Source organism: Sebastes fasciatus, chromosome 22 (genome assembly GCF_043250625.1).
Source record: "Sebastes fasciatus isolate fSebFas1 chromosome 22, fSebFas1.pri, whole genome shotgun sequence".
Classification (NCBI taxonomy): domain Eukaryota; kingdom Metazoa; phylum Chordata; class Actinopteri; order Perciformes; family Sebastidae; genus Sebastes; species Sebastes fasciatus.
Window position 1 is genome coordinate 24,897,037 of NC_133816.1, and position 27,832 is coordinate 24,924,868.

General features: G+C 41.4%; 1 protein-coding gene and 2 long non-coding RNA genes across 3 annotated transcripts; all 3 read right to left on the minus strand.

The window, feature by feature from the left end:
* Positions 1–5,280: 5,280 nt before the first annotated feature.
* LOC141761347 (uncharacterized) lies at positions 5,281–7,419 on the minus strand. The gene is made up of 2 exons (XM_074624683.1): positions 7,411–7,419; positions 5,281–7,138 (listed from the first exon to the last, which is right to left on the minus strand). Exons 1-2 carry the CDS (start codon positions 7,417–7,419, stop codon positions 6,242–6,244), a joined length of 906 nt encoding a protein of 301 aa, XP_074480784.1. The 3' UTR covers positions 5,281–6,241.
* A 101-nt stretch (positions 7,420–7,520) lies between these two features.
* Positions 7,521–14,512, minus strand: LOC141761020 (uncharacterized). Its single transcript, XR_012592501.1, has 3 exons — positions 14,376–14,512; positions 9,640–9,767; positions 7,521–7,622 (listed from the first exon to the last, which is right to left on the minus strand). It is a non-coding gene; the product is annotated as an uncharacterized LOC141761020 (long non-coding RNA).
* A 5,971-nt stretch (positions 14,513–20,483) lies between these two features.
* On the minus strand, positions 20,484–27,532 carry LOC141761019 (uncharacterized). The gene is made up of 3 exons (XR_012592500.1): positions 27,392–27,532; positions 22,761–22,888; positions 20,484–20,758 (listed from the first exon to the last, which is right to left on the minus strand). It is a non-coding gene; the product is annotated as an uncharacterized LOC141761019 (long non-coding RNA).
* Positions 27,533–27,832: the final 300 nt, after the last annotated feature.

Here is a 27,832-nt window from a genome sequence, read left to right on the forward strand (position 1 = left end):
ATGTGATGATGCACAACGGTAGAATGTGATGATGCACAACGGTAGAATGTGATGATGCACAACGGTAGAAAGTGATGATGCACAACGGTAGAATGTGATGATGCACAACGGTAGAATGTGATGATGCACAATGGTAGAATGTGATGATGCACAATGGTAGAATGTGATGATGCACAACGGTAGAATGTGATGATGCACAACGGTAGAATGTGATGATGCACAATTGTAGAAAGTGATGATGCACAGGGTAAACGTCATGGCCAAAGGCTCCATTGTGTGCCCATAGCCTCCTGTAGTGGATATCAGGAGTATTATATATCCAGATTCCCTTTCAAGAGGTAGAAAACCCATTTGGTATCCAAGTGGACCAAATGGAGAGTCCTCCTGGTCCTATCCTGACTAAAACCTTTGTAGAATCTATGTGCTTTGTGTTATTTATATCTGCTTTGGCTCAGTTGTAGTCGAGGAGTTGCTGAATGAATTCAGTGTATACTATATTAAAGTATACTCTCAGTAAACTACTAGTTTAATAGTTTTTACTGCAAGTATACTTGTAAGTTTTCTTTAAGTTAACTTATAGCACGTATCGTAATCCAAATATACATTTCTGTAAACTTTATAAGTATACGCCAAGTACACTTAGACATTTCTGCATACTTTTCGGTATAAGCCGAAGTATATTTTAGTATCATTTTTGTTAAGTATAACTCTGATAAGTACATAAAAAGTCCACTGATAGCACACTTGATTAACCTTCTTTTTGGTAAAGGTGGATAAAACACATCAGGTAAGATCGTTTGTACGTGGTCATAGCTACGTTAGCTAGCTAGTTAGCTAGTGTTGGTGGCGTATATTGTGCGACATGAGAGATGTAGTTCACTGAGCGGTTTCACACTAAACTAAATGATACGACAAACTTTACAGACTTTCTTGACTTGCAAATTTCTTTTTTAAATGTACAAACATCATATGTGTGATTCATGGCGCAATAATTGGCGTCTCTTGCCGTTGACTACTGTTCATATTTCTTCCGAAAGAAGGTCCCATGGAGTCCACCGGAAGGGGCGGGGCTTCACCTCTATTAGGATTTGGATAAAACTGATAACACAAGAAATAAGGTGTGGCTCCACAGAGAGAGCAGAAGTGACTCCTCTTTTATTTACAGAGTCTCTCTCTCTTTGTGTAAGATAATAAAGTCGGTACGGAGTTCAGTTCAGGTGAGTGGCATCGCCTCTGGGGCCTTAAATCCTTTTTTCTTCTGATGATAAACCAACAGACAGTTTACTTTGACAACACTCAATGTTTGAAGTTGAAGGGTGGGGACGGCAAATATTAGTCAACGGTCTCACGTCCCAAAATGAACAGAAGTAAAAGAAGTTTAATCAAGTGTGCTTTAGTATACTTCTTTTAAACTTAAATTAAGAGAGTATGCTTTCAGATTACTTTAATGTACTTATCAGAGTTATATTTAAATATATTTGCCTTATACTGACAAGTATACAGAAATGTCTGCGTGTACTTGGCAAGTATACAGAAAAGTCCAAGTATACATGGCTTACACTGACAAGTTTACAGAAAATTATATTTGGATAAGTACTATAAGTTAACTTAAAGAAAACTTACAAGTATACTTGCAGTAAAAACTATTAAACTAGTAGTTTACTGAGAGTATACTTTAATATAGTATACACTGAATTCATTCAGCAACTCCTCGACTACAACTGAGCCAAAGCAGATATAAATAACACAAAGCACATAGATTCTACAAAGGTTTTAGTCAGGATAGGACCAGGAGGACTCTCCATCTGGTCCACTTGGATACCCAAAGTGTGCCAAATGATATCCACTACAGGAGGCTATGTGCACATAATGTATGTACACAATGTCTTATCAGAGTTAAACCTAACAAAATTATACTTAAGTATACTTGGATTATACCGACAAGTATACTACAGAAAAGTATGTTTGGATAAGTTAACATAAGAAAAAAATTAAAGTATACTTGCAGTAAAAACTATTAAACTAGTAGTTTACTGAGAGTAGACTTTAAAGCATACTTTCATAAACTAAAAAGTGGTCTAACTAACAAAAGGGGGTAGGGTGAATATTCCTGTATTTTTTCATATATATATATTGTAACGACTGGGTGATGTGGGGTCCACTGTTAAGTTACAAGTTATGTTACTGTAGTTAGTCAGGTTTACATGATGTCAGCGAACGCAGCATTGACATTGTTTTGTGAAGATAGACACCTGTGATTGGCAGAGGCTTGAGGAGGGAGTGACGCGGAGGGCTCGCGGAGGAGACGAGGCAAGGGCCCCACAGAGAGATCTCATGCACAGCTCCAGCAGTTCCCGGCAGGGTGTCCCATGGAGCGCTTGGGAATCGATGTCCTCGGCCCGTTTCCCCGCACAGACAAGGGTAACCGCTACATTCTCACTGCTATGGACTATTTCACCAAGTGGCCCGAAGCATACAGCCTGCCTGACCAGGAGGCAGAGACCATTGTGGATGCGTTGGTAGAGGGAATGTTCAGCAGGCTCGGGGTACCTGAAGTCATTCACACTGACCAAGGTAGAAACTTTGAGTCCCGTGTGTTTGCAGCAATGTGTGAAAAACTCGGCTCCCACAAGACCCGCACCACACCTCTCCACCCCCAGAGCGACGGCCTTGTGGAGAGATTTAACCGCACACTGGCACAACAGCTGGCCATCGTGACGGCTAAACACCAACGTGACTGGGATACACATGTCCCCCTTGTGTTAATGGCGTACCGCTCTGCTGCCCAGGACTCCACTTCGTGCTCCCCTGCCCTCCTCATGTTAGGCAGAGAAATCCGGACCCCAGCAGAGATGATGGTAGGCAAGCCCCCTGACACCCCCGCTGACCCGCCGGGACCAGATTATGCCAGAAAGCTCCAGGACCGCCTCGAGTCTGCTCATGAGTTTGCCAGAGGTCAGCTACTGAGCACAGGAGTGAGACAGAAGAGGAACTACGACGTACGTGCCAGAGGACGCCATTTTGAAGCTGGAGAGTCGGTGTGGGTACATAACCCCCAGAGGAAGAAGGGCAGGTGCCCTAAGCTGGACAGTATGTGGGTGGGGCCCTGCAAGGTCCTGGGTGAGGTCGTGTACAGGGTCCAGCTACCGCCAAGAGGACGGAAAGTCGCCCTGCATCGAGATAGGCTGGCCCCCTACCGGGGCACAGCCACTCCACTGGGTTCTGGAGGTGAGACACAGGGGCCCCCAGACACGGGCCGGTGCCCCCAACAAGCCCCCTCCAGTGACCTGGATGCCTCATTCGGCCCGTCACAAGATGAACTTTTGAGCCCTGCCCCGGTTCCCCTTCCTTCCCCGGCCCACGGGCCAGTCCTTTCCCCTCCTAACCTGGGAGGGACACGGCCCCGGAGAAATCTCAGACCCCCTGCCTATCTGAGAGACTTTATTCGTCCCCTCGGGGACGAGGGACTTTGAAAAGGGGGGGTACTGTAACGACTGGGTGATGTGGGGTCCACTGTTAAGTTACAAGTTATGTTACTGTAGTTAGTCAGGTTTACATGATGTCAGCGAACGCAGCATTGACATTGTTTTGTGAAGATAGCCACCTGTGATTGGCAGAGGCTTGAGGAGGGAGTGACGCGGAGGGCTCGCGCAGGAGACGAGAAGCGGGAGATGAGAAGGAGTGGTAATGCAGATAGCACGCTGTAAACTAGTTGGTTTGTTGTTTTTGGTGTTGGTTACGGCCCACAGTAACCGGTGTTCAAGCTGAGGAATAAAGTACCAGCGAAACCAGTTCCTGCCTCGTAGCTTCATTGACCAGGGTCGCTACAATATATATATATATATATATATATCAGAAATAACTAGTTTTTTCCAACATCGTTGGGCCCTAATTTGTACAATAACAGGAATGCATTACAGCATGGACGTGAAAACAGCGCTCTGTTTATTTTAATGTGAAACTGCAGTCAAAATATGTTGTCGCTAAAATCAAAGAATAACTGTGATAAATAATCATGATTAGCATTTTGGCCATAATCGTGCAGCCCTACTGCATTCAGTCACAGAAAATAATAACAGTGAATATAAATGTAAAATAAAGATTATTCAATGAAAACTACACAAAGGAGGAAAATATAATGTTGAACCATGAAACAATAAGAACAAGAGATTATGTATGAAGCAGATAAAAACAATAATGGGAACACATCTGGAATAAATCATTCGAAACTCATTATTTCAGGGAAAATCATTCTTTTGACCACATCTATGGCTGAGGACATTCGTTGACGGGACAGTGGTTGTATTCGGGAGGGGGAGATGGTAACCCCTGTCTCCGTTCAAAGATGGTCTCTGGTGTCGGATGTGAATGTCCTCCTTGATCTTTCTCCAGCTGTCGACTCGTGGATGGATTATTGAACGGGTCTACGGGGAACAGGCGCAGGGGGTCGACTACAGTCAACAGTTTCTGGTCTTTACCAAACAATTCATCCAGAAAATACTCAGCAGATTAATGGATGGTAAAGAATTAAATATATAACAGGTGTAAAGGCCAGTATGTAGTCGTAGCCACGACAACACACATGCTGTTTAGAACATGAAGTTACCGTTGGTCAGACTTCAATGTGGAGAGAAGCTCAGAATATAACAACACAGCTATCAGGGCATGGGGAGGAGGCAGGAAGAGACAGCTAGCTAGGCTCTGAAACATGTTCACAAAGATGCAGAGTGAAGACATTGGTAGGATTTAAGGTTACCACGCAACTTAAACTTTCCATGGCACACGATGTCCACACATACAGCAACATGTTTGTCTATGCACACGAACCTGCCTTCAAACATTCCTCTTTATAGCAATAAGAACACAAAGCTGATAACATGCTTGGTATATGGGATTACATGAATAAGATAACACAAAGTAAAAAAACACACAAAGGTAAAAATGTATGTAAAACCTTCTATTCTCATATCAAATCTCTTCTAACAGCTTGAACACCCTTAAAGTGAACATTCTGTTCTTTAACTCTCATTTTGTAGGCAAGACACCTCTTAATCTTTCTTTCACAACACAAACATCACACTGTAAAATATAATGAACCAAGGATAAGATATCAAAAGTTAAGTAATTAAATTATAAATTATCAAAATGAAATGAAATAAAGATGTAAATGAGTAAATGATTATACCAATAGGTGGTTAAAAATCACATAGAGAATATATGATATGAATGATACTATCATGATTGCTTCAATTAATTCATACATGACAGTTTAAAGAAACAAGTTTTCTTCTGACAGCTCCCTGCCAGTGCACATTTTTACTAATTTTTACTGAATAGAGCCTGAACGCATCATAATGTATCTCAATGGCACCTCCCGTTAACTAGCTCTCGTCCTGCAGATTTCAACACGGATTTGTTGTTCACAGAGTTATCAGCAGTCGGCGACTAGAAAGCATTAATGCCGATCTCACGATCGCATATTTTTACTGAAAATCAGCCGATAAAGATCAGCAGTAATACTTTATTTCACACTATGATGGTCAAAATAGATTTTCTAAAAGTTTCGTCATTACCTCTATGTTAAAATTAATTTCTGGCAATGCTCGTCTCTGTTCAAAGATGGTCTCTGGTGTCGGAGGTGAATGTCCAGTCATTAGGGTGTCCCAGCAGATATGTCAAAGGAAACTTCCACTTTATTTCTACCTGATGTATTTCCCATGAATGTGTCCATTGTGACTCTATTGGTCCCGCTAACTTGTTGTCACTTTATCTGACCAAGTCAGTTAATTTGGAAAGTTGTAGGAGGCTCGAGCAGCTGTCCCTGATATCAATGTTCTGCACCAGTCCTTGTTTCCCTGAATCTCTATAACAGAGGTGCTGGGGGAAAAGTTAGCATGACCCACAGAGTCACAACGGTAACATTTATGGGAAATACGTCAGGTTGAAATAAACCAAAATTTACCTTTAAGATTTTTTAAAGGTTTTTGGCTGGTTCTCCCTCCTTGTGACTGGAAGATTATTCCAGATGTTCTGACAGTTCGGCCTCATAACAGAGTCCTACTGGGAAGTTGCTGGTGGTCCAAGTATGTAGTCGTAGCCACGAAAACACACATGTTGTTTAGAACATGAAGTTACTGTTGGTCAGTCTTCAATGTGGAGAGAAGCTCAGAATACAACAACACAGCTATCAGGGTATGGGGAACAGGCAGGAGGAAACAGCTAGCTGGCATCTGAAACATGTTCACAACGATGCAGTGTGAATGCGCTGGTGGGATTTAAGGTTACCACTATGAGAAAAAGTTTTACCACATTGGTCACACCAGTACGGTTTCTCTCCAGTGTGAATGCGTTGGTGGACTTTAAGGGAACTATCCAGAGAAAAGGTTTTACCACATTGGTCACACCAGTACGGTTTCTCTCCAGTATGAATGCGTTGGTGGGATTTCAGGTTACCTGATGTAATGAAAACTGCTCCACATTCATCACAGCTGAAGGGTTTCTCTCCAGTGTGAATACGTTGATGTCTTTTCAACTGACCTGATGTTGTGAAAGCTGCTCCACATTCATCACAGCTGTATGGTTTCTCTCCAGTGTGAATGCGTTGGTGGGATTTCAGGTGACCTGATGTAGTGAAAGCTGCTCCACATTCATCACAGCTGTAGGGTTTCTCTCCAGTGTGAATACGTTGATGTGTTTTCAGGGGACCTGACTCAGTGAAAGCTGCTCCACATTCATCACAGCTGTAGGGTTTCTCTCCAGTGTGAATGCGTTGATGTCTTTTCAGGGGACCTGACTCAGTGAAAGCTGCTCCACATTCATCACAGCTGTAGGGTTTCTCTCCAGTGTGACTACGTTGATGGGCTTTAAGGCTAGTACGCTGAGAAAAAGCTTTACCACATTGATCACACGAGTACGGTTTCTCTCCAGTGTGAATGCGTTGGTGGGATTTCAGGTTACCTGATTGAGTGAAAGCTGCTCCACATTCATCACAGCTGTAGGGTTTCTCTCCAGTGTGAATACGTTGATGTGTTTTCAGGTGACCTGATGTTGTGAAAGCTGCTCCACATTCATCACAGCTGTGTCGTTTCTCTCCAGTGTGAACTCTCTGATGAATCAGTCCCTTTCTTCCTCTCCGTTTCTATAGCAACAGACATACAGACAGAGAGAGCGAGAGAGTCAGTGAGATGCCATGGTGGAGCGACCTATCTAGAACCATAAAGAACATTAAAACATGTCAGTGGAACATAACCCACAATGTTCCAGTCTGACTAATATACTACCACCTGTGACAACCAACTGAGGGCCGTGTCCCTCTGTAGACGTTTGATTGGTCACCACAGACGCCCCCTTGACATTTATTAATTATCACAATTATTAATTGTCCCGCATGTTAACGTACAGCATGCTAACGTACGGCATACTAATTCATATTAATTTAGAGTATTTCAGGAAGAAGAGGACTCTTTAATATATATAAGGCTTTAACTAACAAAGAAAATGAACCTGCAGATGACCTTTTGGCCTTTTGGATCAGCTGCTGAGCGTCCAACGGCGTCCATCGCAGCCAACATCGCACTGCTGATCCTGACACGTGTCAGCGGGATGGAACACTCCTTCAACACCTGTAAAATAACAATACAGAAAGACTATTGTTGACACTTTGTCTTGTGAAAAAAGGGCAATCAATCAACATATAGTCAATAAACATATAATCAATACACATTTAATCAATAAACATACAATAAATCCACATATAATCAATAAACATATAAGGGGTATTATATTAGGGGTGTAACGATTACGGCCAAAATGATGATCACGATTATTTATCATTATCAGCTGGCTGTTAACGAGGGTCTTTTGGCACAGAGGAGTACTCGTATCGGTACTCGGTATGGGCGAGTACCCAAATGTAAGTTCTTGTACTCGGGCTGAAAAAAAGTGGTATCGGTGCATCTCTATATGTATGTGTTGTATATATACCGTAAAACTGTGATTAATAGCCAGGTTTTTATCTGCTTCAATCACTGAACTCAACCGGCGTCTATTTGGGACGGCCCTTCAATTCCTTTCACACAAAACTCCTCAAAGATGAGAAATCCTATCAGACTGATTATTGAAACCACTATGAAGCTGTTGAATATAATATAACATTATTTCTGAAAGGTTCATTTGATCTAGCCGACGCACCATCTCTCTTTATCCTGTTAAAACCCAGCTCCCCGTCAGCAACGAGCCGCCCGCCCAAACAGAAAAGAGGTGAAAACTAAACAGAGAAAGGTGGGGACACCTGGATTTATTAGTGGACTTCACAGGACAAGATTTACAACTTGGAGGAATTTTTATGACAAACCGTTTTGATTCTTTTGATCGGTGGACCTTTACAGACTAAAGGAATATAAATAATGGAGGAATGGACACATATTCTGACTTTATGATCTCTTCACAGGTAAGGAGTCTCCACTTTTTATTCCTCTCTCTTGTTTACCGCTGGAACCGATAGTTTGAAGCTCGATAACGTCAATAACACCGGCTTTAGCCGCCATCCCGTGTAGTCGTCCCATATTAAATGGGCCAAAACATCCGTTAGGAAATATGCCAAATAAATTCATTAAGAGCATATTACATAGCCTAATATTGTGAGAATTGTTGCCAAGACAACTTAAATATAAACTTATATTATACAAAAGTTGAAATGCCTCCACTCCGCTGTGATTCTGATCCAATAATACACTTTTTGTCAAATTCAGTGACTATGTGGTCCGCTGGCTGTCCGTTCTGCCGTTCTTCAGACAGCCAGCTGACGGTGTAAATATGAAACAAACAAAGTGTCTCCGACCCAGCCGCTACAACAATGATAGAAATAATAATTACATCTATGTTTCTTCAATACATTTTGACTTTTGGACTTCAGACTGAGACGATGACGGAGACGAGGAGCTGTGAATGTGTTTGAGAGAGAGAAGAGAAGGTGGACTGAACGCCATGTTTTGGTATTAATAATAATTTGAACATCAACGTTATGAATGAAGCTTCTAACTACTCAGTAGGCTGCAGCTCTACGAGCGACACGACACTAGTTTGACATTGACAAACGTGGAAGTCGGACAGACCGGCCTGTTTTAATTTTCAGACCGCTTCTTCATTTAAATTATTTTGGACTTATGTCAAATGTGGGCAGTTATATGTCTGTTTAAAACACATGTCCGGTAGTTGTTCTATATGGACGGAATCTTCAGTGACGCCATTGGTCTAAAACGATACGAGCCTCGCGCTTCACGAAAAACTTCCTAAATTACTCCACACGCGCTCCGAAGCCTCGACACAGCGCATGACACCAGTACTGAAACCCCTGAAGGGTTAACCCGGAAGTTAGCTCGCTAACCCCAAACCCTGCTTGGTAGTCCAGGCCTCAGGCCTCCGGCCCACTTCAGCACTGATATGAAACAAAGAGGCCTTCACGAGGACAGCTACGTCTTCTCTTCCTGTCTCGTCACTTGATAAACCCAAACACCGGAATACGGTGAAAAGGTTCAACAATTGACTGTTTAGAGCAACAACAGTCAGGAACAGCTGCGTTGTTTCCGGTCAGTGTCTCCAAAATGAACGACTTGAAGCCGAGAAGTCATGACCACTGACCTGAACATCGGTGGGATCAGAGGACGAGCCTGCTGCTGGTCTACGGGGGACCTTGTAGCTCCGCTGGTCCGGGTTCCGCTGCTCCTCCTCCATTCCGCTCTTGTAGTGCTCTTGGTCCTGCTCGTGCTCTTGGTCTGGTGTGGACCGGAAGTTCAATCAGAGAACAGGAGCACACATTAGAAAGAGCTAAGAGGCTAATGCTAGATATTAGACTCTTTTTTGTGTGTTACAGTTTTTCTCAATTGTTTACACACAAATACTGGTACTTGACACACAATGACCACAACATGTAACTCATGCACCAACCCCCTGAACCAATTCTGCTAAACTACAAGCACAATTCCTGCTTTACACTCAAATTGCAGTTCTAAAACACACTTTTTTCAAAACACTACACACAATTCTCTGCATTTGGCACAATTTTCATGAAGAAAATCTCGTTTTCACAAGGAACACACTGTCATTCAAAATTCTAAAGTCAATTGCCCTACTATGCACACTGACTCATCACATGGGCAAACACCTGTCACACAGTGTTACAATTAGCAATCAGAGCTTTAGCATAAAAGGGCAAACATTGCTTGTGATGTGGATGAGGTGCTGTGGCCAGACCGAAACAGAAGAGAGGATGCAGCATAGTTTTTTTTACAGTAACTGTATACAGTAAATTCTTCTGTTGTTTTGTATGTAGACCACTGTATGTGCAACTTTGTGTTGGTTGGGATGTACACTGTACATTGTTTTTGTGGGGAAAATAAAATATATTTGTTACCGTGTATTTGTGTGTTCTGAGTATAAAAACAATATTCTAAAATATTTTACAACACACTTCTGTATGTACTGTCTGTAGTTATGTATGTGCTGTCTGTAGTAATGTATGTACTGTCTGTAGTAATGTATGTACTGTCTGTAGTAATGTATGTGCTGTCTGTAGTAATGTATGTACTGTCTGTAGTAATGTATGTACTGTCTGTAGTAATGTATGTGCTGTCTGTAGTAATGTATGTACTGTCTGTAGTAATGTATGTACTGTCTGTAGTAATGTATGTACTGTCTGTAGTAATGTATGTACTGTCTGTAGTAATGTATGTACTGTCTGTAGTAATGTATGTACTGTCTGTAGTAATGTATGTACTGTCTGTAGTAATGTATGTACTGTCTGTAGTAAGTGTAACACTGAACAAAAAAAAGGCCTACGTCATTATGATGAATGGAGAAGAAGTGTTTTCCATTCATCATAGTGTTTTACATTGAGCACATCAGTGTTCAACTGGTTCTTATAAATGTCTATTCATATGATGGTTTGTGTGTGTCATTTGAAAACAAAATACCATTTTGAGAAGAAATAACATTGTTTTGAATGTAAAGTTTCATTTTGCAGGAGAATTGAGGGGTTTTGCCCATTGTGTGTGTGTTTTTTGATTTGTGTGTAGAGTTCTGAGAGTATGAGGCATGCTTTCAGAAAATGTGTGTAAACAATCGAGAAAAACTGTAATACTGTGTAAATCTTTTCAGACTTTTGTTTTACTTTTTTTTGGACATTTTTCAGAATACTATTCAGACATTTTTGTGACTCTTTTTTTTTTTACCTTTTCGGACATTTTTCTGATTTATTTTCAAAGATTTTTTTAATTATTTTTTGGACATTTTCAGAATTTTTTCAGAGTTTTTCTTTTATATACCTTTTTAGGACATTTTTTCAAACATTTTCAGAATTATTTTTCTGACTTTCTTTTTTCACTTTTTTGGAGATTTTTCTGACTTTTTTTCCAAGATTTTTAAGAATTTCTTTCAGAGATTTTTCAGAACATTTTTTTCGAACATTTTGAGAATTATTTTCTGACTTTTTAAAGATATTTTTCTGACTTTCTTTTTTCCAAGATTTTTAAGAATTTGTTTCAGAGATTTTTCTGACTTTTTTTAGAGATTTTTCTGCCTTTTTCGGAATTGTTTGAAAGATTTTTTAGAATGTTTTTTTTTAAATCTTTCTTTGGATATTTTTTCAAACATTTTCCGAATTCTTTTCAGACATTTTTCCAACTTTCTTTTTTTTTTTAAATTCTTTTGGACATTTTTGTGACTTTTATCTGAGATGTTTCGACAGTTTTCTGGTCCTGGTCTGGAGGTTCAATCAGAGATCAGGAGCACACATTAGAGCAGGGGTTCTTAACCAGTGTGCCGCGGCACACCGGTGTGCCGCAGAGCGCCATCTAGTGTGCCGCGGAGGCAGTGGTACTAGATTATTTTTTTATTATTATTTAGCAAAGTGAACAGGTAAAACCTAAAGGAGGTAAGATGCCAGCTGCTGCAAAACCAAAGCCTATTGAAGGAGGCTGAGACACGGGCGGACACGGGTCTTGTATTGGGTATAACACATGCGCAGTGTAACTGGAGCTGCGGTCGTGCGTTGCGATCGGCTCAATTTCGGCGAGTGCAGAGCAGATATTACTGCGCATGTGCGGTACCCCGAAGGCGCGTTGATTAAGTATGACCCAACCTCCTTCAATAGGCCTTGTGTAAAAACACCAAACATCATCAGGTAGAGACAAACGTGTTTGCCACTGTTAGCTAGCTAACGTTCTCGGATGCAGTGAGACAAAATGGATCGGTTTTTAAAGCGAAAAAGTGATGTGGGAGACAACCCTGCGCCAGTAAAAGCTCCGAAGCGTGTGGTGAGGAAATATGACCCTGAATACATTAAATTTGGATTGGTAATGGCAGGCAGTGATGCTGAGCCCAAGGCACAATGTGGTGAATGTGGTGAAATCTTGTCAAATGAGGCGCTAAACCCATCGAAGCTCCAGAGACACTTAAACACAAAGCACCAGGGATGTGTCGAGAAGCCAAACGAATATTTCCTAAGGAAAAGGGACGGGCTTCAGGCACAACAGAAAGTCATCACAACATTAACAACTCAGTCAAAAGCCACTTTGAAAGCTAGCTACATGGTTGCTGCTCGTGTAGCTCGTAGCAAGAAACCCTTTACGATTGCAGAGGAGCTTATTTTGCCAAGCGCTGTGGATATGTGCCGAGAGTTACTGGGGGAAGCCGCTGCAACCAAAATGCAGTCAATCCCCCTCTCCAATGACACCGTGAGCAGAAGAACTACTGACATGAGTGATGACATCGAATGCCAACTTGTGGAAGGAATAAAGGCAAGCCCATACTTTGCCATACAGCTGCACGAGTCGACTGACGTTAGCAATGCCGCTTTATTGTTAGTTTTTGTAAGATACTGCAAGGACAGTAATCTTCACGAGGATCTATTGTTTTGCAAGGAGCTTCCAACAAGAACAACGGCAGATCATGTAATGCGCTGCCTTGATGATTACTTCACCGAAAAAGGTCTTGATTGGAAATACTGTACAGGTGTTTGCACAGACGGCGCTGCATCAATGACGGGAAGACATCGTGGTGTTGTCCAACAGATCCAGGAGAGGGCGCACTGTTTCTTACATCGGGAAAGTCTAGCTACAAAGCAGATGTCACCAGAACTGCATGAAGTCATGAACGTGGCTGTGAAAACTGTTAACTATATTAAGAAAAATGCACTCAACTCAAGGTGTTTTGCTGCTTTGTGTGAAAGACTTGATGCAGATCATTTGCAGCTATTGTACCACAGTGAAGTAAGGTGGCTTTCAAGGGGACATGTGCTTAATCGCCTTTTTGAACTGAGAGAAGAAGTGCACACATTTCTGGAAGAGCAGCACTCCCCTCTTGCTGAGCATTACACTGATGGGAACTTTTGTGCAACACTGGCCTACTTATCAGATATATCTGACCAGTTAAATCAGCTCAATATATCAATGCAAGGCAGAAACAGCACAGTGTTTTTGGTTTCAGACAAAATTGAGGGCTTCAAGAAAAAACGTCTTCTGTGGAACAGAAGAGTCAAGGAGGGACGATTTGACGTGTTTTCACTCCTCAGTGAAACTTTGGAAGCCACTCCTCATGTCAACATATCCAGTGTTATAACCCAGCATTTGACTCAGTTGTCAGGAAAGTTTACAGACTACTTCCCAGAAGATGCACGAGATGGAAACCTTTGGATTTTGGACCCTTTCTCTGTGGATCCTGCTTCAGAAGACATAGCTCTCTCCACTGTGTTGGAAAATGAACTGTTGGAACTATCAGCAGACAGCAGCCTGAAGCTTCAGCTCACACAAGTAGACCTTGCTTCATTCTGGATACTGGCTGCCAGTCAATATCCCTCTCTGTCAAAACGGGCAATCACATTTCTGTTGCCTTTCACCACCACCTATTTATGTGAGTCAGGGTTTTCCATTGTGACTGTCACCAAATCAGAGGCAAGGAACAAACTGAAAGCAACTTTGAATGCTACTCTGCGTGTCAGCCTCTCACCCATCCCACCACGACTTGATCTCATCATTTCCCAGAGGCAAGCCCAAGTGTCTCACTGAGGGTAAGCAGAATATGTATTTTGGTCATCACAGCTGACAGTGGCACAACACATATCTACAGCCCAGTTTATTATCTGTTGTATAAACATGTTAGGTTTTTTACTCATTTATTTGGGAAGGTGGTCCTCGGAAATGTTTTGACAATCACAAGTGTGCCTTCAGTTGCAAAAGGTTGAGAACCCCTGCATTAGAGAGAGCTAATGCTAACGCTAGCAGCTAGCAGGCCGAAGCTAGCAGGCTAACTAGCTGTTAGCATGGAGCTAGCTCAGCGTGCTAACTCTATATTCACTTTGACTTCATTGTTAAAGTGTTTACCTGAGTGTGTTCGGGTTCACCTGCAGCTCTGCCTCGAAACGGATCAAAGATGCTCTTCAGCTAACAAAGCAACTCTCCCGCCTCAGCCCGACAACCACACTTCCGGTTACAAGTACTTCCGGTATGGTTTTTCAGTGTAAAGTTACAGAAAGTCTCCACCTGGTGATCAGAAGGGAAACTACAGCTACACAGAGGATTTTATTCAGTGGTGGAATGTAACTCAGTACATTTAGTACTTTAGTACTGAACTTAACTCAGGATACTTTACTGGAGTATTTCCATTTCCCGCTACTTCCTACTTTTCCTCCACTACATCTCAGAGGGAATATTCTACTGTTTACTCCACTACATATATCTGACAGCTGTAGTTACTGTACAGATCACAGTTCACCCAATGATAAATTATGACCTATTTATGCATATATATTTATATCTATATCATACCATATGATATTATGACCACTTTATACATATATATATTTATATTATATTATATTCTGACCAATTTATATATATATATTTATTATGACCAATTTATATATATATGTATATTTATTATATTATGACCAATTTATATTTATAATATTATGACCAATTTATATATATATTTATTATATTATGACTAATTTATATATACATATATATATATTCATTTATTATATTATGACCAATTCATATGTATTTATTACATTATGACCAATTTGTCATAACCCGGACAACTAAAGTATATATATGTAATTGATTTTCTGTAAACTTTAATCTTTGGACTGATAGTGGTTGGTAAAGTCAAATAATACGACATCAGAGATAAAATCATTGCTTTCCCGTCGGGTCAGAGTTACAGGAACTCTTAGCCTGACAGTTAGCTGTATAGTTCACAGCGACACAAACAGAAATGAAACACTTTAAACACACACAACAAATATTTAGATTTATTAAAGTTGATTAATTCACTTCAGCTTTAAGGAACATTTTAAAATGTCAGTCACAGCTGCTGTGTGGGCTTTAACTACTGAGGTCATTTATTATCTGACTGCTGTAAGATCATTAATGATAATGAGTCCAATTAGCTCACGACTTAGTCCTAAAACAATGTTAATGCTGACAACGCCGATTACAACAGCTCAACAAATACTGATTGATGGAAACGGTTTCAAATGAGGAGTCAAAGCATCTCATTGTGTCGACTAATTTAATGAGAACATCAACAGATTCAAAACCGCATTCAGTCATAGAAAATAATAACAGTGAATATAAATGTAAAATAAAGATTATTCAATGAAAACTACACAAAGGAGGAAAATATAATGTTGAACTATGAAACAATAAGAACAAGAGAATATGTATGAAGCAGATAAAAACAATAATGGGAACACATCTGGAATAAATCATTCGAAACTCATTATTTCAGGGAAAATCATTCTTTTGACCACATCTATGGCTGAGGACATTCGTTGACGTGACAGTGGTTGTATTCGGTGGGGGAGATGGTAACCCCTGTCTCCGTTCAAAGATGGTCTCTGGTGTCGGATGTGAATGTCCTCCTTGATCTTTCTCCAGCTGTCGACTCGTGGATGGATTATTGAACGGGTCTACGGGGCACAGGCCCAGGGGGTCGACTACAGTCAACAGTTTCTGGGGCCTCATGTATAAAAGACTGCGCAGCTTTCACACTGGAAGATGGCGTACTCACAAAATTGGAAAAGTACGTACGCACAGAAATGTTCACATGTATAAAACCGTGCTGTTCCTGCGCACCTTTCCTTTATACATCCCACTTGACGTGAAATTGAGCGCAGCTGCACGTGCCACTTGGTCCGCCTTGTCTCCTCCCATTAATAACTATGCAAATGACTATAAACACGCGCCCTGCTGTCACTTATTGTCCAAATAACAATAACAATAACAATAACAATAACAATAACAACGGCAAATCACGCTGGAAAAGGAACAAAAAAGAAGAATTTCACAGAGTGTGAAATTGAAGTGTTTGTTACTGAGGTGGAAGCTACAAAACATATTTTATTTGATGGTCTTTCATCAGGAATCAGTAACAAACGCAACGTCTCCACAGCAGCTGACCGTGCGCTCCCGAAGGTTCCCGAAGGCTTCCGAAGGCTCCCGAAGGCGCACGATCAGCTGCGCCCCGTGCCTCAACTGCTGAGAGGCGCCGGTCTGGCCGCGTCCTCACTAAATATATACTATACGCTGTGCTGGAGTCAATACAATGAAGGATAAAATATATATATGCAACGAATTAAAAAGAATGAATGATGGTGGGATAAGTCATATATTAAAAGACCGTGTTAAAAAAAAATGTTTGTCTCAACTCACCTTGTTGCTTTACATTCTGTGTATCTCATCCAAACGGCGCCATATAGCTGCTGCATTTGGCTCATTGTTAGGTGTGCCAGGGTCCGGTTCATCCATCTGTAGCTCCTCTGGAGCACAGGCTCACCACGGTGGTCTGCCACATTGTGCAGCACGCGATTTTGTTTTTGGCACGGTGGTTAAGTCATGCCATCTCTGGGAAATTAGTTTAAATGTGTTTTTGTTGTGCCTCTCTGACAAACTAGTTAAGAAATATGTGGGTTGTTTTTTTTGATCCCACATCATAAATAAAGCTCAGTAAGTTGAGTAGAAAAATTATTTTTACACATTTAGCGAGTTTCAGTACTTTGTAGTTTGACACTGCCAGATGACAGAGTTTGGAAGACGGCCCGCACATTCTCACGACTGGTCTAGAGTTTGCGGCACAGTCCGCACATTCTCACGTCACGTTGATTTTTATACATCCCGGCGTGAGCGTGAAACACAGCGTACGCAACATTTTAGTACGTACGCACCGTTTATACATGAGGCCCCTGGTCTTTACCAAACAATTCATCCGGAAAATACTCAGCAGATTAATGAATGGTAAAGAATTAAATATATAACAGGTATAAAGGCCAGTATGTAGTCGTAGCCACGACAACACACATGCTGTTTAGAACATGAAGTTACCGTTGGTCAGACTTCAATGTGGAGAGAAGCTCAGAATACAACAACACAGTTATCAGGGCATGGGGAGGAGGCAGGAGGAAACAGCTAGCTGGCATCTGAAACATGTTCACAACGATGCAGTGTGAAGATGTTGGTGGGATTTAAGGGTACCACGCAACTTAAACTTTCCATGGCACACGATGTCCACACACACAGCAACATGTTTGTCTATGCACACGAACCTGCCTTCAAACATTCCTCTTTATAGCAATGAGAACACAAAACTGATTACATGCTTGGTATATGGGATTACATGAATAAGATAACACAAAGCAAAAAACACACAAAGGTAAAAATTAATGTAAAACCTTCTATTCTCATGTCAAATCACTTCTAACAGCTTGAACACCCTTAAAGTGAACATTCTGTTCTTTAACTCTCATTTTTTAGGCAAGACGCCTCTTATTCTTTCTTTCACATCACAAACATCACACTGTAAAATATAATGAACCAAGGATAAGGTAACAAAAATTAAGTAATTCGATTATAAATTATCAAAATTAAATTTTCTTCTGACAGCTCCCTGCCAGTGCACATTTTTACTATTTTTTACTGAATAGAGCCTGAACGCATCATAATGTAACTCAATGGCATCTCCCGTTAACTAGCTCTCGTCCTGCACATTTCAATACGGATTTGTTGTTCACAGAGTTATCAGCAGTCGGCGACTAGAAAGCATTAATGCCGATCTCACGATCGCATATTTTTACTGAAAATCGGCCGATAACGATCAGCAGTAATACTTTATTTCACACTATGATGGTCAAAATAGATTTTCTAAATGTTTCGTCATTACCTCTATGTTAAAATTAATTTCTGGCAATGCCTGTCTCTGTTCAAAGATGGTCTCTGGTGTCGGAGGTGAATGTCCTGTCATTAGGGTGTACCAGCAGATATGTCAAAGGAAACTTCCACTTTATTTCTACCTGATATATTTCCCATGAATGTGTCCATTGTGACTCTATTGGTCCCGCTAACTTGTTGTCACTTTATCTGACCGAGTCAGTTAATTTGGAAAGTTGTAGGAGGCTCGAGCAGCTGTCCCTGATATCAATGTTCTGCACCAGTCCTTGTTTCCCTGAACCTCTATAACAGAGGTGCTGGGAGAAAAGTTAGCGTGACCCACAGAGTCACAACGGTAACATTGAAATACGTCAGGTTGAAATAAACCACAATTTACCTTTAAGATTTTTAAAGGTTTGTGGCTGGTTCTCCCTCCTTGTGACTGGAAGACTCTTCCAGATGTTTTGACAGTTCAGCCTCATAACGGAGTCCCACTGGGAAGTTGCTGGTGGTCCGAGTATGTAGTCGTAGCCACGAAAACACACGTGTTGTTTAGAACATGAAGTTACTGTTGGTCAGCCTTCAATGTGGAGAGAAGCTCAGAATACAACAACACAGCTATCAGGGCATGGGGAACAGGCAGGAGGAAACAGCTAGCTGGCATCTGAAACATGTTCACAACGATGCAGTGTGAATGCGCTGGTGGGATTTAAGGTGACTACTCTGAGAAAAAGTTTTACCACATTGGTCACACCAGTACGGTTTCTCTCCAGTGTGACTGCGTTGGTGGACTTTAAGGTAACTATGCCGAGAAAAGGTTTTACCACATTGGTCACACCAGTACGGTTTCTCTCCAGTGTGAATGCGTTGGTGTTCTTTCAGGTGACCTGATGTAGTGAAAGCTGCTCCACATTCATCACAGCTGTAGGGTTTCTCTCCAGTGTGACTGCGTTGGTGGACTTTAAGGGAACTATCCCGAGAAAAGGTTTTACCACATTGGTCACACCAGTACGGTTTCTCTCCAGTGTGAATGCGTTGGTGGACTTTCAGGTAACCTGACTGAGTGAAAGCTGCTCCACATTCATCACAGCTGTAGGGTTTCTCTCCAGTGTGAATGCGTTGATGTGATTTCATGTTACCCGATGTAGTGAACGCTGCTCCACATTCATCACAGATGTAGGGTTTCTCTCCAGTGTGAATGCATTGATGTGTTTTCAGGTGACCTGATGTTGTGAAAGCTGCTCCACATTCATCACAGCTGTAGGGTTTCTCTCCAGTGTGAATGCGTTGGTGGGATTTCAGGCAACCTGACTCAGTGAAAGCTGCTCCACATTCATCACAGCTGTAGGGTTTCTCTCCAGTGTGACTGCGTTGGTGGATTTTAAGGGAACTATGCCGAGAAAAGGTTTTACCACATTGATCACACGAGTACGGTTTCTCTCCAGTGTGACTGCGTTGGTGGAGTTTCAGGTTACCTGACTGAGTGAAAGCTGCTCCACATTCATCACAGCTGTAGGGTTTCTCTCCAGTGTGAATGCGTTGATGTGATTTCAGGTTACCCGATGTAGTGAACGCTGCTCCACATTCATCACAGCTGTAGGGTTTCTCTCCAGTGTGAATGCGTTGGTGGGATTTCAGGTAACCTGACTCAGTGAAAGCTGCTCCACATTCATCACAGCTGTAGGGTTTCTCTCCAGTGTGACTGCGTTGGTGGATTTTAAGGGAACTATGCCGAGAAAAGGTTTTACCACATTGATCACACGAGTACGGTTTCTCTCCAGTGTGACTGCGTTGGTGGAGTTTCAGGTTACCTGATGTAGTGAAAGCTGCTCCACATTCATCACAGCTGTAGGGTTTCTCTCCAGTGTGAATACGTTGATGTGTTTTCAGGTGACCTGATGTAGTGAAAGCTGCTCCACATTCATCACAGCTGTAGGGTTTCTCTCCAGTGTGAATACGTTGATGTCTTTTCAGGTGACCTGATGTAGTGAAAGCTGCTCCACATTCATCACAGCTGTGTAGTTTCTCTCCAGTGTGAAAACTGATGAATCAGTCCCTTTCTTCCTCTCCGTTTCTATAGCAACAGACATACAGACAGAGAGAGCGAGAGAGTCAGTGAGATGCCATGGTGGAGCGACCTATCTAGAACCATAAAGAACATTAAAACATGTCAGTGGAACATAACCCACAATGTTCCAGTCTGACTAATATACTACCACCTGTGACAACCAACTGAGGGCCGTGTCCTTCTGTAGACGTTTGATTGGTCACCACAGACGCCCCCTTGACATTTATTAATTATCACAATTATTAATTGTCCCGCATGTTAACGTACAGCATGCTAACGTACGGCATACTAATTCATATTAATTTAGAGTATTTCAGGAAGAAGAGGACTCTTTAATATATATAAGGCCTTAACTAACAAAGAAAATGAACCTGCAGATGACCTTTTGGCCTTTTGGATCAGCTGCTGAGCGTCCAACGGCGTCCATCGCAGCCAACATCGCACTGCTGATCCTGACACGTGTCAGCGGGATGGAACACTCCTTCAACACCTGTAAAATAACAATACAGAAAGACTATTGTTGACACTTTGTCTTGTGAAAAAAGGGCAATCAATCAACATATAGTCAATAAACATATAATCAATACACATATAATCAATAAACATACAATCAATAAACATATAAGGGGTATTATATTAGGGGTGTAACGATTACGGCCAAAATGATGATCACGATTATTTATCATTATCAGCTGGCTGTTAACGAGGGTCTTTTGGCACAGAGGAGTACTCGTATCGGTACTCGGTATGGGCGAGTACCCAAATGTAAGTTCTTGTACTGGGGCTGAAAAAAAGTGGTATCGGTGCATCTCTATATGTATGTGTTGTATATATACCGTAAAACTGTGATTAATAGCCGGGTTTTTATCTGCTTCAATCACTGAACTCAACCGACGTCTATTTGGGACGGCCCTTCAATTCCTTTCACACAAAACTCCTCAAAGATGAGAAATCCTATCAGACTGATTATTGAAACCACTATGAAGCTGTTGAATATAATATAACATTATTTCTGAAAGGTTCATTTGATCTAGCCGACGCACCATCTCTCTTTATCCTGTTAAAACCCAGCTCCCCGTCAGCAACGAGCCGCCCGCCCAAACAGAAAAGAGGTGAAAACTAAACAGAGAAAGGTGGGGACACCTGGATTTATTAGTGGACTTCACAGGACAAGATTTACAACTTGGAGGAATTTTTATGACAAACCGTTTTGATTCTTTTGATCGGTGGACCTTTACAGACTAAAGGAATATAAATAATGGAGGAATGGACACATATTCTGACTTTATGATCTCTTCACAGGTAAGGAGTCTCCACTTTTTATTCCTCTCTCTTGTTTACCGCTGGACCCGATAGTTTGAAGCTCGATAACGTCGATAACACCGGCTTTAGCCGCCATCCCGTGTAGTCGTCCCATATTAAATGGGCCAAAACATCCGTTAGGAAATATGCCAAATAAATTCATTAAGAGCATATTACATAGCCTAATATTGTGAGAATTGTTGCCAAGACAACTTAAATATAAACTTATATTATACAAAAGTTGAAATGCCTCCACTCCGCTGTGATTCTGATCCAATAATACACTTTTTGTCAAATTCAGTGACTATGTGGTCCGCTGGCTGTCCGTTCTGCCGTTCTTCAGACAGCCAGCTGACGGTGTAAATATGAAACAAACAAAGTGTCTCCGACCCAGCCGCTACAACAATGATAGAAATAATAATTACATCTATGTTTCTTCAATACATTTTGACTTTTGGACTTCAGACTGAGACGATGACGGAGACGAGGAGCTGTGAATGTGTTTGAGAGAGAGAAGAGAAGGTGGACTGAACGCCATGTTTTGGTATTAATAATAATTTGAACATCAACGTTATGAATGAAGCTTCTAACTACTCAGTAGGCTGCAGCTCTACGAGCGACACGACACTAGTTTGACATTGACAAACGTGGAAGTCGGACAGACCGGCCTGTTTTAATTTTCAGACCGCTTCTTCATTTAAATTATTTTGGACTTATGTCAAATGTGGGCAGTTATATGTCTGTTTAAAACACATGTCCGGTAGTTGTTCTATATGGACGGAATCTTCAGTGACGCCATTGGTCTAAAACGATACGAGCCTCGCGCTTCACGAAAAACTTCCTAAATTACTCCACACGCGCTCCGAAGCCTCGACACAGCGCATGACACCAGTACTGAAACCCCTGAAGGGTTAACCCGGAAGTTAGCTCGCTAACCCCAAACCCTGCTTGGTAGTCCAGGCCTCAGGCCTCCGGCCCACTTCAGCACTGATATGAAACAAAGAGGCCTTCACGAGGACAGCTACGTCTTCTCTTCCTGTCTCGTCACTTGATGAACCCAAACACCGGAATACGGTGAAAAGGTTCAACAATTGACTGTTTAGAGCAACAACAGTCAGGAACAGCTGCGTTGTTTCCGGTCAGTGTCTCCAAAATGAACGACTTGAAGCCGAGAAGTCATGACCACTGACCTGAACATCGGTGGGATCAGAGGACGAGCCTGCTGCTGGTCTACGGGGGACCTTGTAGCTCCGCTGGTCCGGGTTCCGCTGCTCCTCCTCCATTCCGCTCTTGTAGTGCTCTTGGTCCTGCTCGTGCTCTTGGTCTGGTGTGGACCGGAAGTTCAATCAGAGAACAGGAGCACACATTAGAAAGAGCTAAGAGGCTAATGCTAGATATTAGACTCTTTTTTGTGTGTTACAGTTTTTCTCAATTGTTTACACACAAATACTGGTACTTGACACACAATGACCACAACATGTAACTCATGCACCAACCCCCTGAACCAATTCTGCTAAACTACAAGCACAATTCCTGCTTTACACTCAAATTGCAGTTCTAAAACACACTTTTTTCAAAACACTACACACAATTCTCTGCATTTGGCACAATTTTCATGAAGAAAATCTCGTTTTCACAAGGAACACACTGTCATTCAAAATTCTAAAGTCAATTGCCCTACTATGCACACTGACTCATCACATGGGCAAACACCTGTCACACAGTGTTACAATTAGCAATCAGAGCTTTAGCATAAAAGGGCAAACATTGCTTGTGATGTGGATGAGGTGCTGTGGCCAGACCGAAACAGAAGAGAGGATGCAGCATAGTTTTTTTTACAGTAACTGTATACAGTAAATTCTTCTGTTGTTTTGTATGTAGACCACTGTATGTGCAACTTTGTGTTGGTTGGGATGTACACTGTACATTGTTTTTGTGGGGAAAATAAAATATATTTGTTACCGTGTATTTGTGTGTTCTGAGTATAAAAACAATATTCTAAAATATTTTACAACACACTTCTGTATGTACTGTCTGTAGTTATGTATGTGCTGTCTGTAGTAATGTATGTACTGTCTGTAGTAATGTATGTGCTGTCTGTAGTAATGTATGTACTGTCTGTAGTAATGTATGTGCTGTCTGTAGTAATGTATGTGCTGTCTGTAGTAATGTATGTACTGTCTGTAGTAATGTATGTACTGCCTGTAGTAATGTATGTGCTGTCTGTAGTAATGTATGTACTGTCTGTAGTAATGTATGTACTGTCTGTAGTAAGTGTAACACTGAACAAAAAAAAGGCCTAAGTCATTATGATGAATGGAGAAGAAGTGTTTTCCATTCATCATAGTGTTTTACATTGAGCACATCAGTGTTCAACTGGTTCTTATAAATGTCTATTCATATGATGGTTTGTGTGTGTCATTTGAAAACAAAATACCATTTTGAGAAGAAATAACATTGTTTTGAATGTAAAGTTTCATTTTGCAGGAGAATTGAGGGGTTTTGCCCATTGTGTGTGTGTTTTTTGATTTGTGTGTAGAGTTCTGAGAGTATGAGGCATGCTTTCAGAAAATGTGTGTAAACAATCGAGAAAAACTGTAATACTGTGTAAATCTTTTCAGACTTTTGTTTTACTTTTTTTTGGACATTTTTTCAAACATTTTCAGAATACTATTCAGACATTTTTGTGACTTTCTTTTTTTTTTACCTTTTCGAACATTTTTCTGACTTTTTTGGAAATTTTTAGGATTTACAGGATTTTTTCAGAGTTTTTCTTTTATATACCTTTTTAGGAGATTTTTCTGACTTTTTTTCCAAGATTTTTAAGAATTTCTTTCAGAGATTTTTCAGAACATTTTTCTGACTTTTTTCAGAACATTTTTTCGGACATTTTGAGAATTATTTTCTGACTTTTTAAAGATATTTTTCTGACTTTCTTTTTTCCAAGATTTTTAAGAATTTCTTTCAGATATTTTTCTGACTTTTTTTAGACATTTTTCTGACTTTTTTCCGAATTGTTTCAAAGATTTTTTAGAATGTTTTTTTTTAAATCTTTCTTCGGATATTTTTTCAAACATTTTCAGAATTCTTTTCAGACATTTTTCCAACTTTCTTTTTTTTTTAAATTCTTTTGGACATTTTTCTGACTTTTATCTGAGATCTTTCGACAGTTTTCTGGTCCTGGTCTGGAGGTTCAATCAGAGATCAGGAGCACACATTAGAGCAGGGGTTCTCAACCAGTGTGCCGCGGCACACCGGTGTGCCGCAGAGCGCCATCTAGTGTGCCGCGGAGGCAGTGGTACTAGATTATTTTTTTATTATTATTTAGCAAAGTGAACAGGTAAAACCTAAAGGAGGTAAGATGCCAGCTGCTGCAAAACCAAAGCCTATTGAAGGAGGCTGAGACACGGGCGGACACGGGTCTTGTATTGGGTATAACACATGCGCAGTGTAACTGGAGGTCGTGCGTTGCGATCGGCTCAATTTCGGCGAGTGCAGAGCAGATATTACTGCGCATGTGCGGTACCCCGAAGGCGCGTTGATTAAGTGTGACCCAACCTCCTTCAATAGGCCTTGTGTAAAAACACCAAACATCATCAGGTAGAGACAAACGTGTTTGCCACTGTTAGCTAGCTAACGTTCTCGGATGCAGTGAGACAAAATGGATCGGTTTTTAAAGCGAAAAAGTGATGTGGGAGACAACCCTGCGCCAGTAAAAGCTCCGAAGCGTGTGGTGAGGAAATATGACCCTGAATACATTAAATTTGGATTGGTAATGGCAGGCAGTGATGCTGAGCCCAAGGCACAATGTGGTGAATGTGGTGAAATCTTATCAAATGAGGCGCTAAACCCATCGAAGCTCCAGAGACACTTAAACACAAAGCACCAGGGATGTGTCGAGAAGCCAAACGAATATTTCCTAAGGAAAAGGGACGGGCTTCAGGCACAACAGAAAGTCATCACAACATTAACAACTCAGTCAAAAGCCACTTTGAAAGCTAGCTACATGGTTGCTGCTCGTGTAGCTTGTAGCAAGAAACCCTTTACGATTGCAGAGGAGCTTATTTTGCCAAGCGCTGTGGATATGTGCCGAGAGTTACTGGGGGAAGCCGCTGCAACCAAAATGCAGTCAATCCCCCTCTCCAATGACACCGTGAGCAGAAGAACTACTGACATGAGTGATGACATCGAATGCCAACTTGTGGAAGGAATAAAGGCAAGCCCATACTTTGCCATACAGCTGGACGAGTCGACTGACGTTAGCAATGCCGCTTTATTGTTAGTTTTTGTAAGATACTGCAAGGACAGTAATCTTCACGAGGATCTATTGTTTTGCAAAGAGCTTCCAACAAGAACAACGGCAGATCATGTAATGCGCTGCCTTGATGATTACTTCACCGAAAAAGGTCTTGATTGGAAATACTGTACAGGTGTTTGCACAGACGGCGCTGCATCAATGACGGGAAGACATCGTGGTGTTGTAAAACAGATCCAGGAGAGGGCGCCAGACGCCAGGTGGACGCACTGTTTCTTACATCGGGAAAGTCTAGCTACAAAGCAGATGTCACCAGAACTGCATGAAGTCATGAACGTGGCTGTGAAAACTGTTAACTATATTAAGAAAAATGCACTCAACTCAAGGTGTTTTGCTGCTTTGTGTGAAAGACTTGATGCAGATCATTTGCAGCTGTTGTACCACAGTGAAGTAATGTGGCTTTCAAGGGGACATGTGCTTAATCGCCTTTTTGAACTGAGAGAAGAAGTGCACACATTTGTGGAAGAGCAGCACTCCCCTCTTGCTGAGCATTACACTGATGGTAACTTTTGTGCAACACTGGCCTACTTATCAGAGCTATCTAACCAGTTAAATCAGCTCAATGTATCAATGCAAGGCAGAAACAGCACAGTGTTTTTGGTTTCAGACAAAATTGAGGGCTTCAAGAAAAAACTTATTCTGTGGAACAGAAGAGTCAAGGAGGGACGATTTGACGTGTTTTCACTCCTCAGTGAAACTTTGGAAGCCACTCCTCATGTCAACATATCCAGTGTTATAACCCAGCATTTGACTCAGTTGTCAGGAAAGTTTACAGACTACTTCCCAGAAGATGCACGAGATGGAAACCTTTGGATTTTGGACCCTTTCTCTGTGGATCCTGCTTCAGAAGACATAGCTCTCTCCACTGTGTTGGAAAATGAACTGATGGAACTATCAGCAGACAGCAGCCTGAAGCTTCAGCTCACACAAGTAGACCTTGCTTCATTCTGGATACTGGCTGCCAGTCAATATCCCTCTCTGTCAAAACGGGCAATCACATTTCTGTTGCCTTTCACCACCACCTATTTATGTGAGTCAGGGTTTTCCATTGTGACTGTCACCAAATCAAAGGCAAGGAACAAACTGAAAGCAACTTTGAATGCTACTCTGCGTGTCAGCCTCTCACCCATCCCACCACGACTTGATCTCATCATTTCCCAGAGGCAAGCCCAAGTGTCTCACTGAGGGTAAGCAGAATATGTATTTTGGTCATCACAGCTGACAGTGGCACAACACATATCTACAGCCCACTTTATTATCTGTTGTATAAACATGTTAGGTTTTTTACTCATTTATTTGGAAAGGTGGTCCTCGGAAATGTTTTGACAATCACAAGTGTGCCTTCAGTTGCAAAAGGTTGAGAACCCCTGCATTAGAGAGAGCTAATGCTAACGCTAGCAGCTAGCAGGCTAACTAGCTGTTAGCATGGAGCTAGCTCAGCGTGCTAACTCTATATTCACTTTGACTTCATTGTTAAAGTGTTTACCTGAGTATTAAAGTGTTTACCTGAGTGTGTTCGGGTTCACCTGCAGCTCTGCCTCGAAACGGATCAAAGATGCTCTTCAGCTAACAAAGCAACTCTCCCGCCTCAGCCCGACAACCACACTTCCGGTTACAAGTACTTCCGGTATGGTTTTTCAGTGTAAAGTTACAGAAAGTCTCCACCTGGTGATCAGAAGGGAAACTACAGCTACACAGAGGATTTTATTCAGTGGTGGAATGTAACTCAGTACATTTAGTACTTTAGTACTGAACTTAACTCAGGATACTTTACTGGAGTATTTCCATTTCCCGCTACTTCCTACTTCTCCTCCACTACATCTCAGAGGGAATATTCTACTGTTTACTCCACTACATATATCTGACAGCTGTAGTTACTGTACAGATCACAGTTCACCCAATGATAAATTATGACCTATTTATGCATATATATTTATATCTATATCA